At 38.0% G+C, this 20,249-nt stretch overlaps 1 protein-coding gene across 1 annotated transcript in view; it reads right to left on the bottom strand.

The window, feature by feature from the left end:
* Nucleotides 1-554: 554 nt before the first annotated feature.
* EPC2 (enhancer of polycomb 2) overlaps nt 555-20,249 on the bottom strand; it is a 51,577-nt gene continuing 31,882 nt past the window's right edge. Inside the window, exons 7-14 of the mRNA XM_085308661.1 lie at nt 18,663-18,854; nt 17,929-18,018; nt 13,984-14,129; nt 13,531-13,874; nt 6,917-7,053; nt 5,254-5,413; nt 3,175-3,508; nt 555-1,825 (exon numbers count right to left, since the gene is read on the bottom strand). Of these exons, the coding sequence (XP_085164787.1) occupies nt 1,753-1,825; nt 3,175-3,508; nt 5,254-5,413; nt 6,917-7,053; nt 13,531-13,874; nt 13,984-14,129; nt 17,929-18,018; nt 18,663-18,854 (1,476 nt within the window). The 3' untranslated portion in view covers nt 555-1,752. The remainder of the gene's footprint in view (nt 1,826-3,174; nt 3,509-5,253; nt 5,414-6,916; nt 7,054-13,530; nt 13,875-13,983; nt 14,130-17,928; nt 18,019-18,662; nt 18,855-20,249) is intronic.

Here is a 20,249-nt window from a genome sequence, read left to right as displayed (position 1 = left end):
AAAGTACGTGCTGCAGGAAGCAAGCTTTCCAACTGAAAATAGTTGCAAGTAATTCCCTTCAGAAGTGCCCCACCTCGATGCTTATGTGCGTTCCCTTACTGTAGCATCTGATGCCTTGCAATCTGTATTTAGTAATACCTTGTGAAGGTATCCAGCTCCTGGGGGCTGGACTAAACGATCTCCAGAGGTCCCTTCCTACCTCAACTAATCCGTGCTTCTAAGAAATACAGAGATCCAAATTACAGGTAGCAAACCAAACCGTGGAAAATTCAAATGACTTGCCCATAGTAAAACCTGAAGTTTTTCCTGCCAGAACAGGAAAATTGCCCTGGCTGTGATTATTTCCAAGTCTTAAGTCTTACCTACTGGACCATCCCTCCCCTACCGCATAATGAAAGAGATATTAAAGACAGGAAATAACCAAAGCATGTGCACTTCAACTGAAGCTTTTTGGAGAAATAATGTGGTTAAAAATCATCAAAAGGCTGCTAATATCCTCTAAAATCTACATTCAAATTGTTTGCACATTGTGAAATAAACACATATGCAACATGTCCATGTTTTGATATGTATTTTTATTTCCCTGCAGTTTTCACTTATCAAGAACAAGTAACAGGGAAAGTTGTCTGAACTAGTGCATAAACAAACATTCTGAAACACCACTACACGTATCTAATTTACAAGAACCGTATAAAAAAAGTCACTAAAACACTACACTACGAAGGTGTCCAACGCTTACAGTCAGACTTTTTCCAACCCGTTACTTGCCTTGTAGCCACAGGAAAACTCTCCAAAATTGAAAAGACAATCTTGCCACAACCCTCCCTCCCCCCCACCACCTGGGATGGCTCGATATCTAGACATCCAATAATTATTGCAATGATATATAATGCAATACATACCTGGTAAAATATCCTTTATGTGGTGTGTTACAGTTTTAAAGCCGGTTAAAATATGCAGTCTCCAGATAAAAYGAAATCAGTTGAAAATTTTCTCATATCTGCACAACTTAATATGTGCTAGATGCATAATTTTCCTAGACAGTTTTTTCCTGTGTAATTATTTTTTATAAACTGGTATTATAAATAGAAATATACATTCAAAATATATGGAAAAGTGAGTTACTACATTAAATTTGCATGTATCGATCCATCCCTTTCCCCTGCACAGTAATAGAAAATACTATTTTGCCTTGAACTTCATATTTGACAGTGAAATGCCACTAAAGTATTTACCAAAAAGTCCATCTAGTCAAATTGTGAAACAAAATGAACCAAGTGAAAACTTTACATTTCCTTTAGAAAAAAATTACAAGAATTTTGTTTCCTAGCTATGAATCTTTAACTTTTCTTTTTAGACACAAAGTTGGATTTATTTGTACAAGATACAAAATGTAAACATGGCAAAATAAATAGTTAAAACAAGTGATGCAGGATCCCATTTCATGCTCATGATCCCATTAAAGAATTATTTTTTAATCCATTCAGTTGCAAATTCAAGTGCAAAAGCATGATGATGAATATCTACTATTCAAGTAACAGAAATAATATTGATGATACAAATAAACTATTTTACAAGGTAGTGATTTTCCCAATTTTACAAAATTTACATTATATATCGACTTAATATACGATATAATGATAGTCCATTTAGGTCCATTTTAGTTCTCTGTGATCCACAGAGTGCTGTATTTTGCATTCAGTTGGAATATAAATGACTACACCATTAGCACAGGTTGAGACTGGTTTGAGGTTATGTCACTTCCATCGCTACTGTTGTCTCTGCTATGCCATTTAAACCCAATCGTTCTGGTTCATGGTTCTCTCTGCAATAGAAAACAAATATTCAGTAATTACAGGTAGAACATTAGTATTTCCTTATGCAAGTTTAATTATTTCTTACAGGCACTATGTATTTTTTACACAGCTGTTACTTGGATCAGGGACAAACCTTAACATATACAACAAACAGGCAGAAATAGATTTTTTTTCTTTAAAAGTGAATACTAGCATTCTGCCTTTACTGCACCAGTACTACAATCCTTTTTATAAAATTAATATRGTCAAATTTTATTGCACTTAACTGTAAATTAATCAGCTTAAGAGTACTAAAGTCTTTTGAAAGAGCAAAGCCAAGATACACTCCGACGACTCCGTATCAGTTACCAATCATTCTGTTGGTGAGCAAAGCACTGTTCTAGCATGATTGTTTTTTTGTTTTTTTGTTTTTTTGTTTTTTTTTTGTCAGTTTTGTTGCAGCACTAGCACAAGAAATCTTAATTTCTTTCTAAATTTGTCATTACTGTTCTCTGTGCACAAGCATAAGACCTATTCAGCTAGGAGGAAGGTACTACTTCAGACAGTGACTTGAAATACCCCTCTAACCATTATATCATTAGTGTGATTAGCTCTTACTTCCCTTAGGTATGTTTCAAGACATGATTGCAATTTTAAAAATACCTTTCTCCCAATCCCCAAATACATAGCTATACATACAATCTTCCATCTCAAAAGCCTTTAACATCTCCAAAAAATCTTGTGAAACAATCCAAAAGCCCGACTGACTAATGTCCATTTTCTATTTTCTGATTCATTAACAAATGCAACTTTCATAACATAATACAGTCCAAAAACCATTAACAAAGCCAAAACATTGGCACTGGCATTTTCAGACAATGTTATCTAAGTGCAAGCTCCTGCCACTCCTGTGTAATATCCATTAAGTATCCTGAAATGATAGTGCCTTGGCTGGTCAAAGGGAATAAACAAAAGTCTTTAATGGGTGTGTGCCAGACTGCATCTTACAATATGGGTACACAGAGCTCTGGAGAGAACCTACGGGAAAGTGCTCCATCAGAAGGGACAAATGAAAGTCCTTAAAATGAAACCAATTTAAAATCACACTGAAGTTTACCAAAAGTAGTGTGCCCAGCGTAAGTATAAATTATTTGAATGTCAATCTGCAAAAAGATATCATCGCGTGAACTCTTTTGGTTTCTCATAGTCATTCTGAGGATGAGCTTCATCTTTTTGTGAGGCTGATGCTATACTAGAAATCTAAGAGGAAAACGCTTCAATTAAGTGCTCTACAGTGGAGTTGGACACGTCTATGGAGACGTTCGCGTAACATAAAGGTTACTCAGCTTCTGCTGCAACTTGCTAGGTAGGCGCTTACCTTGCTATACTGCTGATGGCACTGCTCGGAGTTACCTTTGGCACCCTGTCCATACTGGCAGCAACTGTGGCGAGTTTTAAGGCTGTTGGCGACGGTGCTGAAGTCCTTGTATTGATATGCACATTGACTGGAGAAACAACACTGACATTGTTGAGATGCACTGCGTTGGTCAGGCAAGAATTGTTCATGGGAAGTGTTTGAGGGCTGCTTGTGCATAATGCTGGAATTAAGTGGTTTGTGGTGGTGTGGCCGACTGTCCTTACAAGCTGTACAGCTGAAATCCCTGGGCTGGATGATAAAGCCATGTTGGCGGAGTACAAAGTTCTAGAGGTTCCTGTTACAAAACAAAATGTTACCATTTAAACAGAAAAAAAAGAAAAAAAGCTGTTACTAATCCCAAAGCCAAAGATCCCCCTCAAGGGTAATGGTTTTAATTACATGCGTTACTGAAACTGTGCAAGAATCTGCTTTGTAAAGATTCAAAAATGTGAAATTTTAAAAAGGTTTCTAGTTAACACCACAATTTTCATAGCTTTTTCGTTCACAAAAATAGAAAAGAAATTGCTACTGTATCACAAAGAACTTTTGCACTGTCCAACTTTATGCACTTCATTTTAGGTGCCTTTAATTTAAGGGGTAATATATCYCATAAAAGAAAATCAACTGTGAAACACCCTAGCTAGCCAGCCTCAGGAGATGGAACGAGAAAGGAGCCAAATTCAGATGCCTGGAATCACTTTGAGTTCTGCGGATCAGTCTCTCTCAAAACACCAAAAATTAAGGGCATAAGACTAGGCAATGTAAAATAAAATAAATAAATAATAATAAAAAATCCCTCTCAGCTTACGTTCCAACATGCTTAGTTTTAAAAATTTCAAATTAAAATTCCAGCTTCAAATTGGACACAGCAAATATTTAAACCAGAGGGTCCCAAATTTCATCTTGGTATCCTAGCTATTCATCACTCTGGTTTTGACCACAATTAAATCAGGAAAGTTTTCCCCCATTTTTTTTCCCCCTTGCAAGAATTTGTTTTCGGCTGACTTTTAAAAAGTCATTCTATCCTAAATAGCAATAGCTGTCCTACATCAACCCCGTTTACAGCTTTGGAACGGTCTAATTTTACATGCATAATATTGCAGTGGTTTTCATCAACTGTAAAGCTGTGTACCATGCGTCAACACGGCACACTAATGTACCACTGCCAAATTTTATACCCCTCAAAATACTACCCTCTCAGATATAAAACAAYGCAGAGTTATATATAGTTTTCTTTTACTTTCCTGGAACTGTTCTAGCRTATTGATTTCATTCAGTTGTGTTCCTCCCTCCCTCCCCCATTCATTCCTTTTTATCATTAAAACGCCCTGGCAAAAGGTCTGTAAAACTAATCACATYGTTAGCTGTTAAACAATTTACTGTAAAAGCATATTTGTGACAGCAGTCAAACTTCAAATAACACATATCTCAGTAAGATGGCAAATCTAATATAATGGTACATTAGCATGGCTGGCTTTACTGCCTTTTGGCAAAGGAGTTCCAAGAGGTGGCTGGGGAAAGGTAGCAAATACCCACGTGTGTACTTTTGTTCTAATCTGGGAGGAATCTTAAATGCAATAAAATCTAATACATAGATATTAAAAGAATTGCTCTAAGCGCCTTATTTTTGTCTGAACACACAACTTAATAAGCAAATAATGCAGTAACTTTGATAAAAGTATCTTTAAGCTTTTTTTTTTAAAGCAATTGGTGTTTTTAATTACACATTCACACTACTTCTAACATGGTATCACTTACACTTTTTATTGTAGCACTATTATATTGAAATATAGAGCCTATCAAAAMAAGCCCAGAAACATTGCTCTTCCAAGTGTAAAAGAACACTCAGTAGTTTTATTATTGTATTAACCTGAAAGTCATTGCACAAAAATATGTTAAAAGGCTGTAATATACAAAGAATAATATTTGAAACTATTACTAGTGAATAAAAAATGAAAATATATTATTTTAGAAATCAGAAATAAGAACAGTTCACATTCTCAGCTTTGCACTAAACTATTAGTTTTAAGAAATCATCACCTGAAGGCTGGACAACACCATTAATATTGTTGTGGCTGGTGTTTTGTTCCTTCACCACCTCACTGCGACTGGGAGCAGGTGCACTGACCACTGCCGATGCAGCAAAGTGGGCGCTGGCTGAATCAAGTGTTTTCGACATACAGTCGGAGGTGCTTGAGCCCTGTTGGGGGGAGAGGGAATGAAGAGGTTTTTCTTTATAATTATGCAAGTACAAGACAAAATACCATGCTAGAATCAACACAGTGCAAAACTACCAGCAATCAAATCAACAGATACATCTTCTAGAGGAGAAATATTTCTAGGTCACAATACTTACTATACATATCCTTCCAAAAAGTTGAAAATTAGTCTCCAAATAAACGCAGAGCCCCAGTTCAACCAATCAATGCAAATGGTATCTTAGAAGGGTGTATCAGTTTAATGCTGTGTTTGAGCAGTTTCCTCCAGGAAAATAACTGACACTAAGTTTCCTTCTATCCATCTCTTCTGTGCCTGCCCAGCAAATGTTCTGCAAGGCTAAAGTATTTTTAGTATTTACGGTATACTAGTACCCTATTGAGTAATTTTTGCCACAGCATAATGGCATACCTAATACTGGAAGTTTACATCTTCTAATAGTCCAAGTCCCCTGCACTGGTTTTAAAGTTCAACCATACACCCCGCAAGGGCAAATCATCTAAATGTTTCATTCTGCAGTTCCAGTTTATATTAGCTGAGAAAATGACTTCACATAAATGTTCAAAGCCTCCTGAAAATTCAAGATTTATCCATTCTGCTTAAATATAGCAACTTTGTGTTTTATAGAAATAGAAATCAACAGGCACTAACACAGAAGTATTAAGCAAAGAAAATACTGGGGGGAGGGAGGAACACCCCTGGCAATCAGACACAGAACACTCACAGTATGTACAGAGAAAAAAAAAAAAGTGTTCCTAGTAGTAGAAAATAGCTTCTAAATTTTACCAGTAGGAAAATACCAGGCAACTAAGTATGAGAAAAAACGTACRTTCTTCCCTCACTGGGTATTACAAAGGAAAAAAAATGCAATTCATTTAGAAGATGAAGCAGCACCGCTGGCCACTACAAGGGGAAGGGRAAAGAATCAAAATACATAAGGCTACCTTTTTCCTCCCAGAAACTACCAACTTTCAGCACTCAAACTTTTGCTCATAACAGAGCATATTACTTCATAAAGTAATTTTAACAAAAAAATCTTCTCCAGAGCATGTCTAAATAGGAGCATAAGAACAAGGATAATAGTATGTATGTACAGAGCACTGACTAACCCTGTGCACSACTAACATTAAAACATGAAGTGTCTTACTCAACTTTAAGATATGTCATGGCTACACATAAAAAATATTTTAAAAAAGTAAAAAAAAAAGTTTTGATGTTGAAACTTATCATCTCATTCTGCAAAGAAAAATTAAAAAGAAAAAATATTCATAGTGGCCAGAGCATAAATTRCCTTCCAAATACTATACATCAAACTGGAAAACAACATTGTGACCAAAACTTGTTCTACACTCCCTATAAAATTCAAYGTATTTATTGGAGTGTTACATTTAGCTTGTAATAGAGATGAACACAATAAGCAGAAAGAAAGGGAGCATTACTAACGAAGAAGATATGAGCACATGAAAACATTTTAAACATGCAGTACCTGTGCTTTTGGATGCGTTTGTTGTGAGGAATGCTGAGATTGCTGTTTCTGCTGAAGCTGAGCAAGTTGTTGCTTCTGCATTTGAACTAACTGCTGTTGATGTGTCTGAAATTGCTCCTCTGTGATACCCCCTGTTACTATAAAAAAAGAAAGCAACACCATTGTTAAACGGGCCCGCACAAGACAAAAACATCTAAATAACAAGCATACACCAATGCTGGGCAACAAGAGGGTGAAAACAAGATATATTAGTTGTGTTTTAGATGCTCAACAGCAAAAGCTTACTTGTTTCTGAAAATGTGGAAAAGAATTTGTGTATCCTAGAAATCATAGCTGAGAAAGTACACTGATGGGGGAATTCAGCTGGGTTTCTTCTCACTCCCACAGCAAGCACCCTCAGTTTATTCTGCACAGTGCTCCTTCCCATATAGTCTCCGATACCAGAACTGGCCTTGCAAAGGAAGCATAGGCCTGACATTCCCAAACCACCTATTTCAACAACACAATCAGATTGCATACTGTAGGTACTAGCATAAACGGAACACCATTCGACATATTTAAGCTGTAAATAGGGAGCTATAAACTAATCCTCACTTCAAAGGGAGAGAAATAAACATACAGTGGCAAAACTAATCTTCAGATCTAAAATGCAATACATTTGCAARTAACCCAAAGCATTGCTTAGGTCTGCTTAGCAAATCCAGTTTGACCTTCCAACTCGAGCATTTCCTTCAAAAAAGGTCTGAAATTTCACCTGAACAGTATGTTCTACCCTATTAAATTTTTTTAAAACAAAGCAGTTTAAGAGTGACATAAGGCATTTGTCCATTTGTGAGACTGTTTGTTTGCAATCCCAGTAGTACCATACTCCCAAAAGCGAGGCAGAGAAGGTGAAGTCAGAAAAGTTCTTTGCAATTTATTATTTTTTTTTTTAAGAAACAGGACATAAGATGATAAATCAAAAATACTGTCAAATCTTTGATGTTAAACCTGAATTTTGTGCAGACTATGCTCATTTAAGAACAAAGTTCTTCTATGAGAAAGGAAAAAGAATTCACTTCTCAAAGATTCCCATTTTCCTAAAGATTCCCATTCCCAGTGCCTTTTAGCAGAATATCTATATTCTGTAGGAATGAAGGAATATGTAAAAGGCATTTAGCCATAACTAGCTATTATTTGGCTGCAATGAAACGGTRCCAATCTAAACTCAAAGTTACACTTTTCCACGAGCTACGCAGAGACAGAGGACAGCCTCCGTCTCAGACCCTCCTCTAGTTAAGCGCCAGCCTATGCACCAGTTCTATCTCTCTGCTCTCCCTTCCCTCTCAGTGCAACACGGACCGTGATGAAATCCCATTTCAGGGTACAAGGACAATCAGGGTAATACTTGTCTACTCTGCTTTTACATGTTGCAACAGCTCAGTACCTGGTAATTATTCAGTAGTCACACTGAACTCAACCGCAGCCTGTTACAGTATTGTATTTAACTATCATTTGCTTCTCCCAAGGTAACATCTGGAGAGTCCTAGAGGAGCTCAAACTTCTACCACACCTCAAATTAGTCTTTAAGGCCACCGTTAAGYGCAAATGCTCTAGTGTTTTTTGCAAAAGGCTCTACTGACCAAATTTTTAGTTTCCAAATTCAGGCTCTTCCCAGCAGTATTTCAGTACAGTTAGCATAAAAAGTCAATGTGAAATTAACAGTCTTTTAGTCTCCACCCCTAGATAGCTTTGGTTTAGGTTATTATGTCATTTCTCTTAGGATCTGAAGGCTTTAATCAAAGCCTCAATAAGACTCAATAGTCTTACTACCTCTACATTGTATTTCACCCCCCCCAAAAAAATACACATACCACCCCCCACCCCCAATAAAAGGCAAAAGCTCTCACGCCATAAGCAAAATTCCTCAACAGAGGTGGCCATCAGCTGCAGGTCTCCTCTGCCTGGAGGGACACAGAACCCAAACAGGTAACTGCGAGCGGGTTCCTGGCAAGGGCAGGGGAAGGTGACTGGAAGCCAAACACAACACGTGGACTGCAGTGGACCGTGCGAGAACTTTTGCCCAAAACCTGCTTTTGCCTTCAGTCCCAGAAGGGCCCCAAGCCGCATTCAGCATTCATCCTAGGAACTAAGCAAACAAATTAAGAACTGGCTCGCTGTCCTAAGCCGCAATATCCATCACATTCCTGAAAGCATCTTCCTCCACCATTCAGACTAATTTCCTCCTGCATCCCTATGGTTTATCTGATTTCAGCGTAAACAGAGAATCCTTCCAAAAGTGTCATTGCTAAGGAGGTCATCTTGCTTTTCTAGATATAATGTACAAACATACAAAAAAAAGCTTAAAGAGTCCAGCTGTGTTGGTGACCTCAGCTCTCAACTGAGAGCTCTCAGCTCTCAGTTCCTCAAATTCAGCTCCCCCATTTGCACTTGTTATAACAAGAGCAAGAGCGTAATTCAGTTTGGAATGGTGGCTCTTTATTCACGTGCTGGTTTGACACTCTCCAGAAAAGACCAGTCATACATTTATTTATTTTTAAATAAAGCTTACTTTCTGTTAGTACAATGCCTAGCATTTGAGGAAACATCAACACACTCTCTTAATACAAGTGAAAATATAATGCAGAAGTTAAAGTATTCTTGTGCACTGAAAACTAAGGCAAGCTACTTCAAGTCTTCTCTAAGCTGAAGAAATAATCTTTCAAAAAAAAAAATCAATTTACTTAACTATCATCATTCCCTCTAAAAATAGGCTACAGATAAATCTGTTACCAAACCAAGTGCTTTTAAGAATTCTCTCCCAAACAGAATAATGTTAGTAAGCAGAGTGACAGAACCTGCAGTGATTTAATGCACAGCCAGCCTTCRACCACCTCTTCTAAAACGTCCTCGCTATTTACCAAGAAGCAAATCTGGAACAGCAGTGTCTCTTGTTCACTCACTTAGTACTTGGCGAATGATTTTGCTGGTATCGCATCTGATCCTTTCCCACAAGGACAGGATCTGCTCTAGAATCTAAATCTAAAGAGAGTCTTCTACAACCGTAGACTTCTTTGCATAATGTATTCTTTCATAAAATACTGAGTGAATTCTGTTCTCATCCAAATCTAATCTTCAGGGAGATTCCCAGAATTTATACAACAGACTCGCAGGGTTACATATCAAATGCATTTAATCTGTTTTTTTTTTTTTTTTTTTTTTTTTTTTTTTTTTTTTTTTCCTTATAGTCTCTCCCATCACTAAAACAGGTATTTCTCTACCTTTTCCTTTAGTTCTCTTTCCCTAACAGGGCAAATCCTAAAGTACCCGAGTGCGAGTGCTACCCCACATGTTATCACCTGTGGGAAACTTAACATGTAGCAMCAGCAATCCAGTTTTTTATTCTTGTTGACTGGATTTCTTGAATCAGTGTACAAATGTTGGCATTTCTTTATGTCTACACAGTTCCCTCCCTAAGGGAARGGTGCCCTTTCACTGAACACACCACTTGAAAAGAAAAACGAGAACAATGTGTATGTCATCTGTCCTCTACCTACGGAAGTTCCTTCCAGTGGAGTTTCACTTATTTGTACTAAAGCCAGGCACGGAGATTTCATAAGTCTCTTCAACTTTTCCTTCACTTAGTTAACATACTACTGTAGAACAAACACACCAGCTTTCATCCCAAGATATTCCCTGGAGTCTTTAGGTAGATGTCATGCTCAGGGAAAAAAAAAAAAAAAAAAAAAAAAAAAAGTCTTTCTAATACAGCATAAGTTCTGAAGGCCAAAATTTTACATTTAATGAAGCATATCTCATTCATTCAAATAGAAATTCTGCCATACTACTTGATTATATAAAGAATTATCAGCAGCTTTTGTTCCTCACAGGTTTTCTCCCCATGTCTTCAACTCTGACAAATAGTATTCACTTCAGTTTTCTGCATTTGCTCTAACAGCAGATCTCTTGACGCTTAAAAATAATCCCATCACACAGAACTGCTCCTCTCTGCTACAGATGCAGCTCTCCAGCCACTTACATTCCCCACAGAAACTTATAAAAGTGTCACAACTGCACATTGTCTGCTCCCCCAATACATTAGAAAGTGTTCTTGTGCAAAAGCTTTCATGAGCAGAAGAACAATATAGAGGTTGCAATGACTAGCTAAAAATAAATTGTTAAAAATATATTGCGTAAGAAATATTAGGCAGTAAGAAATATTCTGTGCATATGTCAGTACTATACTGATGTTATGAAATGTTAATGATGAATCTTTTAAAACTGTAATTCAAAGAAAAYTGCTTTTATCTTTGAGAAGTTTAATTTCTATACATGAATTTCTACACAGGTTTGTTATTTAAAGCCAGTTGCAAGACTGGGAATTTAAGAGACAGCCCGTTATACATCCACATAAGTTAATTATAGGATTCAGAATCAGCCTATTATCTAATTATCCTGTTTTACAATATCAAGTTCTACACATGCAAGAGTGGGAGAATATTCAAATACTGTTGATACTTGGTAATAGATGTCTTTTGGCATATCCCCAGTTAATCAGCATTTAAAGCACTGTACATTCTTTTACTAGTATAAAAAAGTTACAATGTTAAAAATTATATAATTAAAGCTCCTAATATGTGAAGCAACTGATGTAAAATTGCTCACTTAAACTTTTCCGGTGCTGGGAGGTTTTATTCAGTGTAGCTTCTATATCCAAATCACAAAAAGTAAAAAGTAAAGGGAAGGTCTGCAAGGATTGCTCATCTGGAGCAATYGGTTCATAAATCTGAATGGTAAGAGACAGCTGAGCTTGCTTAAGACTTAAGAGATCACCTTTAAAAGGAACAAAATCTCCTATCACTCTTAACCTATGGTTGTTGATTTTATGCCAATCCTTACAGCATACCCAGCAAGATTTGCGTCTTACCTAAAAAGCACTGCCTTCAATTTCTACTGTTTATATTATACTTCCTAAACGCACAGCTGTGGTAGACATACCACAGTTTTAGTGTGAGAGGATACAGAAACAAATGCAGAATAATTACCCAAGTGTAAACAGAAAAAGCATTATGCTTTTTAAATTATAATGTTTACAGTGGTTTAAGATACAGCCCACAAAAATCCCATCATATATTTTATACATATCAAATTGGAGTCTGACGAATAGCAGCATCTATTAAGATTATGCTTTATTACCTGCCTTTCCCTGTTCCCACAGGATGACTTGGTAAATGATTGCCTTGTCCAGTTCCACACCCCAACTGCACTGCTGGTGGCTCAGCCCATGAGTGTGGAGTGGAGATTACRGCACATACAGTAACCCACGGATGCCAAACACATGGCTTTCCTGGGGCAAGTAACTTCTTTAGTTTGAGTCATTGTGGAGCGTGTGGCTGACGAGCACTTTCTACTCTGGAAGTTAGATTTCATTTGTCAAATGCAAACTGAAAAGCTGTTCTTACAGCTTGGACATCTGAGGTAGTTGCATGAGAGGTCATGCTCAGCAGAAGTCAGAGGTTTACTCCATACAGCTATTTTACACATCCTCAATACTGGCAAAATTCCACAGCAGGCTTAGGACACTAACTATGCTACGGTGGAACATGCCACAACATTTCAGGGCAGCTGCTCACCAACTGTGCTACAAGACACATAATATGATCCACTTAAGASAAACTCTAACAGGAAAGATCAGTTGTTTGACACCTGGCTAAATGAAAAAGATGGGGAAATAGCGTCTCAAGTATTAGAGGAAGTTTCCGGAGAAGGTCAACAGGTGCCAAAGATAATTTCAGACAAGACTGGAAAAGTACACTTCAATGGAGTAAAACTAGGACCTGATTAGAATGACTTTAGAGAGCTGCTTTGGAATCCTTTTGCCCTGATTGTAAATAAATGACTGCATTATGCATATCAGAGAGAAGCCACCAAGACCTAACTGAGCACTGAGATAATGGGAAAGGAAGCCAACTCCGAGCCAAACGCCASATACACGCACTCACTCGTCAAGTGGTATTAATCCTACAGCTCCCCAAGCAACATCCCAGGCCTAAAAAAAAAACACTGTACCAGAAATGGATCAAGGTTTGCATGTGTTTCAAAGAGCAGTTCAGGAATTTCACAGAAGGTGAATAAAAATTCTGATCGTGACAGGTATCAACAGCAAATGCCGTTCTCCAATTTCTTTACATCTGCTCAGTATGCTTACTAGCTCAGTACTAAGATATTTTGAGAAAAAAAAACACAAACCCCCTCCCGCCAAACAAAACCAAAACACACTCTGATTTACTTTGCTTTCACATTTATGAAAAACATTCTTCTCTCCAATGAGGTTAGATCAATAWATGTCTTTAAGACTCAATGCTTATGCGTATGAACAATTCTTCAATAGAAACAAAACCTCTGTGTTATTCAACACAGTATCTGGCACTTTATCAAGGTTCAGTATTGAAGCTGAAATTAAAGCAGGGAGAAGCAGACTGCTTGTGGAAAAACTCTGTATCTTCTAAGAAAATCAAAAATAATTAGCTTGTATCTTGGGGCATCTTCATGCATCACTACTGAAGATGTTATCAGACCAGACCCAATTGGAATTTAATATTTTAAGTTCTATATGAATTCAAAACCTTGCCTACCTGATATGCCATTCTTGCTGGTGTTCAATAAAGCTACAGATGCTGCAGAAACTCTTTTATTATTCACAGTCTGCCCTGGTTTCCTTGAGGTACATTCTTCACTATCACTGTCCTGTAGATTTAGTAGCCTTGGCTGAAAACACTGCAGTCGACATGATCTGATATTGCTTAGTATTTCAGAAAGGGACAGTCTGTTTTCACAATGTTTATTGGAAGCATTGGTCCGTGAAAAATTAGAAGTAAAGTCTAAAGTCTGGGAAGAGCTYGAAAAACTATTCAGCATTTCCGGGTCAATCTGTCTCAAGACAGGATCATGCTCGGTAGATATTCGGTCCATTAAAACCCTAATTAAAGTAGACAAAAAAAGAAAAGAAAAGAAAAATAGTTAAATTACCTCTTTTTAATACTCTTATGCTTTGAAAGGAACAAAGAGTAAAAATAATGCAACTTTACCTTCCACCCCGGCCAACTCGTCTTCTTGCAAATCCTATACATCTCCTTGGAATTGTAAGGGTTGTAAGGCAATGCCTGAACCTCAGSTTGTCCAACTCTGCCAACTCTGAATTTTCACAGGAAGAGTTAGTTTGGTCCAAACGAGGCTGCAGAGAAGAAAGAAAAGGCAATTTTGCACTAAATTTAGAGTGTATGCTTTGGCAAAGCTAGACTACCCATACTAAGTGACTTAATATGCATAGGCTACATTAGAGTAATAAAAATGCTGAAAACGTGCAAATAAGTATCACTTGACTAATATACTCAGACCATAGAAGAACTTGGAAGTTTTGTGAAAAAAATAAGGTATGAATTTGTGCAGCAGAATATTCTCTTTGCTTGATTATACATGAATCAAAACAAAAAAAAACATGAATCAGCACAACCAAAACAAGTCAGAAATTAGTTCAGGCTACTAATAAGCACGTAAAACTGTCCTACTCGGACAGACAAAGGTCCACCCGGCCTGGTATCTCTTGGCTATGCCATTTAACAAAAGATATAAAACACAAAGCCTATGGAGTGATTCTTTCCTTGTTCCAGCCTCTGAGCTCCAGGCAGTTAGCAGCCTACGAAATACCTCAACGAAAGGCTGCACATCCTGACTGCTTTGCAGCCAGCCTTCAGGAATCTGTCTACCCCCTTTAGCAAGGGTCAGTAGCGTAAGAGGTTTTGTCTATAAAAATAAGCTTGTGAAAAATAATGAGTAGAAATCTAAGAGTATCTGCACAACTCTTCTGCTAAAAATGACAACGTGAAGTTTTTGGTGAAGTAAGGCAGTACTTTCRGTACTTAATTGTGACAAAGAAAGTAACAGGACGACCTGTCCATCCATTTGGCATCCCATCGAATTACCAGCTGTACAAAAGCAAAGTTTCCAATTCAGAGCTTACAACCCAAGTGAATAAAGTACTATCAAAAGCAGTTTCAAAATTCGCAGTTTAGCTTTACTCACAAATCATGCATTGCCAAAGGTAACAGAYGCCGATTTTAACAGCCTTTGTGCTGGTACACAGCGTTCAATTACAAGACCTTGAGAATGTGCTTGCTGGTGCACAGCTACATTAGGGCGTTTTTACCAGTCCATGAAAATATTCACTATTACAAACTCAAAACTGCATAATCTTCACAGGTGAAAATGCTCTGTATAATCCGGAATACTTCATAATTGGTATTTAATATTAATTAAAATAATCAATTCTCATGAACAGGTTAAACCTTTACAGTAACAGTAATGCTTTAGACTAAATCAATTTAGARAGTTAAATGATTAAAACTCAAATGGCTTCAGGTGAGGGGGGGGAAAAAAGGCACCCAAACCCAACCCAGATCCTACAAATTTCTGCAAAAAAATGGCTAGTTCCCAAACCGTTGGTAGCTGATAATTTTTATTCCTAACTAATCATGGAACAGCACACTGTGAAGAAACCAAATGCAGGAAGGTGTAAAGTGCTGTGTATGCTGGAAAACGAACAGTTTTAAAATTTGACTGTATTTTGTTCACCTTGTTTTAAAGGCTAACATCAAGTCTGCTGAATAACTTGACTCTAAACAAATAACTAGAATTTAGTATTTGATTCTTTTTCTCTGTTATCTCAACTTCTTTTGGTCAATGACTGAACTCTTACAAAGGSAAAAAAGCCCCATATGCATAAAGTCAAAGCAATCAAGTAGAAAGTTCAGCTAAACCTCYGGAACTAAGCAGAACAGATGACTAGATGAGCAATCAAAAGGCAACAACAGAAAAACTCCACTTCATGAACTAAAGGAACAAGCAAGCCGGAAAGCCACGCAAAAACTGCATGGTAAGCATACAAACTAGCATCTTAAATAACCTACTGGTAAGTCTCCAAGAAGAAGAATACTTAAGGCAATGATGTATTTTTGAAGAGATCTAGTAGAAAAGCAGAAATGCACACTATAATCTGGGTACTCTATAAAACATTTTGACTTCTGAAATAACTTACCTAGTAACTGACTTCTCTACTGAATTACAAACAGCCTTAATKACCATAAAATTAAAGTACGTTGTCACCTAACTTCAGCAGTCCTCCAATGAGGCAAAAAGAAGAAAACAAGCCCATTCTAATACTGCGGTCATCTTCGCTAGCTCTGTAACCAACAGCTCCCTATCTCCACGCACGTGCTTGGTGAAAAGTTTCAGTGTGGTTCCGAGATAACGACAGGACATCTATAATGAGAGTCAGTGCTCTACTCACTGCTGCAATCTCACTCAAATGTTTTTCAATGTACTTAACAGCTTGCATCAATTTCAAAATAAATTTTTGACAAAAAAAAAAAAAACCTGATGCCTTAAACCTCTCTGCCTCGATAGCAGATTCTACTTAAGGTCCCARTAGGTTCTCTCAACAGGTCTGGCACCTGAGAGAACTAGTTGATAACAAGCTCTACAAGCTGGTGAAAAAGAATTTGTCCGTAAAAACTTGGGGCAGGTGGGGTGCTCTCCTTAATGGTGGCTGAACTSGACTGCTGCCACTGCATTATATTATTTTTAGGTAACCACAAACAGACAGTATATGGAGAAAAACTCTTGTAGAAACTGAAAATGTTTTTCTTTGGATTCATCAAGTGATCCAAGCTTTGATGGTGAAAGCAGGAATAGGAGGAACTGTTACAGAATCATAGGATGGTTGAGGTTAGCAGGGACCTCTGGAGATCACCTAGTTCAATCCCCCTGCTCAAGCACAGTCACCTACAGCATGTTTCCAAGGATTGTGTCCAGGCACCTTTTGAGTATTTCCAAGGAACAAAACTCTACAAYCTCTCTGGGCAACCTGCTCCAGAACTCTGCTACCCTCACAGTAAAGTTTTTTCTCATGTTCAGCTGGAATTTCTTGTGTTTCAGTTTGTGCCTGTAGCCTTTGTCCTATCACCTGGCACCACTGAAAAGAGTCCAGCCCCATGCTCTTGACATCCTCTCTGGTAAGACCCGCCCCCCCCTCAGTCTTCTCTTCCCCAGGCTGAAGAGGCCCAGCTCTCACAGCCGTTCCTCACAGGGCAGGTGCTCCAGTCCCCTGATCATCTTCGCAGCCCTATGCTGGACTCTCTCCAGTAGCCCCATGTCTCTCTTGTTCTGGGGAGCCCAGAACYGGACACACTATCCCAGATGTGGCCTCATCAGGGCTAAGTGAGGGGCAGGATCACCTCCCTYGACCTGCTGGCAACGGTCTTCCCAATATACCCCAGGARACCATTGGTCTTCCTGGCCAAAAGGGCACAAGTACACCAGAACCCCCAGGTCCTCCTCTGCAGAGCTGCTTCCCAGCAGGTCAGCCCTCAACCTGTACTGGTGCATGGGGTTATTCCTCCCTCAGAGCAGCACTCTGCACTTGCCCTTGTTGAACTTCATGAGGTTCCTCTCCGCCCAGCTGTACAACCTGTCCAGGTCCCTCTGAAYGGCAGCACAGCCCTTAGCTGTGTCAGCCACTGCTCCCATCTTGGTAACATCAGCAAGCTTGCTGAGGAGGCACTCTGTCCCCTCATCCAGAACACTGATGAAGAGGTTAAATAATACTTGACCCAGTACTGACCCTTGGGGGAACACCACTACCTACAGGCCTCCAGCTAGACTGCACCACTGAGCACAACCCTCTGAGCTCTGCCTTTCAGCCAGTTCTCAATCCACCTCACTGTCTGCTTGCTATACCCCACTTCCTGAACTTGCCTATAAGGATGTTATTGGGAGAGGGTGTCAAAAGCCTTCCTGAGGTCAAGGTAGACCACAACCACTGCTCTCCTCTCATCTACCCAGCTAGTCAGTCCATTACATTTGCATTAGGTCAATTAGAACAAACAAGCAAAAAAAACAAAAAAAAAAGGCAAAACAAAAAACACCCCATACAAAACAAAACAAACAACAGTAAATCCAAMAACAGATAGTCTTACAGCATAATACTGGCATCCTGCTCTTCTCCTGAAAGCACAAGGTCCGTCAGGATCATTTTCTTCTTCTGCTTCTGAAACTGGTGAGGGTACCTAAACCAGAAAGCAAAGTCATTTGTCTAACTACTACATTTATATTTGAAATAAGTGTTTTAAAGGATTTTAAAGGCACTATTAATGAGGTACAGCTAGAAAGCTATTACTTTTTTGACTATACTTGATTTCACAATTTGTTTTAAAAAGCTAAGTAAGCTGACAAGTTTTYTCACTCATATTTAAAAGAGATCACAAAAGGGCAATATATGCTAATGCAGTCACCAAAAGACTAGTCATTTAACTCCCRTGCTTTCAAGCAACAAGAGCATAACCATTGCAAAGAATCTGCAGATGCCCTTAAAAAAAAAAAGTATCAGAAGGTATTTACATATTTTAAAAGTACAAAATAGCTAGGAAGAAAGATTTTCTATTATATTTGATAACATCCTAATTTGGAGTCAGTATGCCTTGACATACAGTAGAAAAAAACTCTTAAAATGAAAGCTCCTCTGAAATGTAGTTTACAAAATAAGGGAAAAACTTGAATGGTTTATGCAAATGTCTTGCATATAAAAGYATCTAACACAGTTGCTCTCCACCCCCTATCAAAAGTTCAAATGAGAACTTCTCAAATTTGACTAAGTTATAGGTAATTTAATTTTCCATCTTCTGTAAGTTAGAATTTTGTAACAAAACGTTACCTGTGGGAACTCATCTTCGTCTGAACTGTGGAAGTCATACTGTTTAATATCACTCTTATTGACGACAGGCAAGGGCTCAGTAGAAGGCTGTTGAGGAGTTACCACACACTCTAATTTAGGTTTCTTTAGATACTTCTTCTTTTGACGTACAACATCTGACACCTCCTCCTTTAGGGATGAATGATGAGGATGCTGTTTGCGAAAAAACAAACAACAACAAATGTACAAAACTAGTATGATTTAGTCTTGTTTCCTCTTTTCATGCCCTAGAAAGAGGGACTGGTTGTCTTTCAAAGCCTTTTAACATGCAGCATCTGCAAACTACTTCAGACAGATAAAAGTAGTTTATTCAAAGCATTTTAAAAACCCARCACTTTACTTGTGACTGCCTTTACAGCTACTTCCTAATAAACAACACACTATACTTTCAACTACATGACTATATAAAATAAGTTCTATCCTTTGTAGTAAATGCAGTATATACTTTAGTGAGACACATYCTGTTCCAGTTATTTCTTGAAACCTCTATTTTGTAAGCCAAGGACTGGCAATTTTAACTGCTGAAATTTGTTCCTGCAGTTTTGAAAAATAAATTTCCCCAATTGACATTTGTCAATAACTATCTGACCAAAACTAACTCAAATAATAGAACTCAGCTTCCTAACAGGAAGTGTGCAAAGTAACAAACGCATCACAAAATCCCTGCAAGAGAATCAAGGCAATGGATTTGTTTTTACTTTAGTGACCACTAGGTGTCGCAGGTGTTAAATTAAAAACTTCAGAGGTCTTCAAAYCTCCAGTCTTACTTCTAAGCATTTTGTAACAATAACTAATATTCCAAGTCACTTCTCAAAAACACATCTTAATTCAAATTTATGTGATTATACTACAATAATAGCCACCCAGTCACAAGGATACAAATGAAAACCAATACACTTACGGCTCTCACAAAAGATTCAAATAATTTAAAAAGTCTAGGAAACCACTGAGTAAATACAAGCTATTTGTTTATCTGTTTTTGCTGCAGACATTTGATACGGCACGCCTCTGCCTAGTCTTTCTCCTAAGAATCACTTCATTCGATGGTGTGCTTATAATCTGTACTACATACACATTAAACAAAAACACGCTCTCCAATCATCATGGACTAAGCAGTCTGACYACCCCGATACACGCTCCCCAACTAATCTGTTACATTCTTACGTATTTAAAATACAAGATGACAATGCAGCAGTTGTCTTTTCACCTTAAGTAATTTTCTTCCACAGTTCAACAACAGATGTGTTTAAACGTTTGGGGTGGGGAGTTACTGCTTCTTAAAGTACAGCTCTTTGCTTTGCTACACCTGGAAATTGTATGGMCTGAAAGCATCCTCCTGTCTCTCCTCTCTTGTCTCAACTCCTCATTTTCCCCCTAACCTTTAGCTGAAGATCCTGCCAAAGGGAGGGCTGGCAGGAGAACTGTAGGCAGAATTTCAGGCTCAAACACAGAAGTGCAAGCAAGTTCCATCCCTCCTCTGGAGTATATTTTTCTTCCTGACACATCAACAATTGAACATCAAGCCTTAGCCTTTTTTCTTTTCTTTTT

The sequence above is a fragment of the Rhea americana genome, unplaced genomic scaffold, assembly GCF_003343005.1.
Source record: "Rhea americana isolate MKP2758 unplaced genomic scaffold, rheAme1 scaffold_105, whole genome shotgun sequence".
NCBI lineage: Eukaryota > Metazoa > Chordata > Aves > Rheiformes > Rheidae > Rhea > Rhea americana.
The sequence above is the reverse complement of the archived record's forward strand: the minus strand, read 5'-3'. Positions and strand labels throughout refer to the sequence as shown.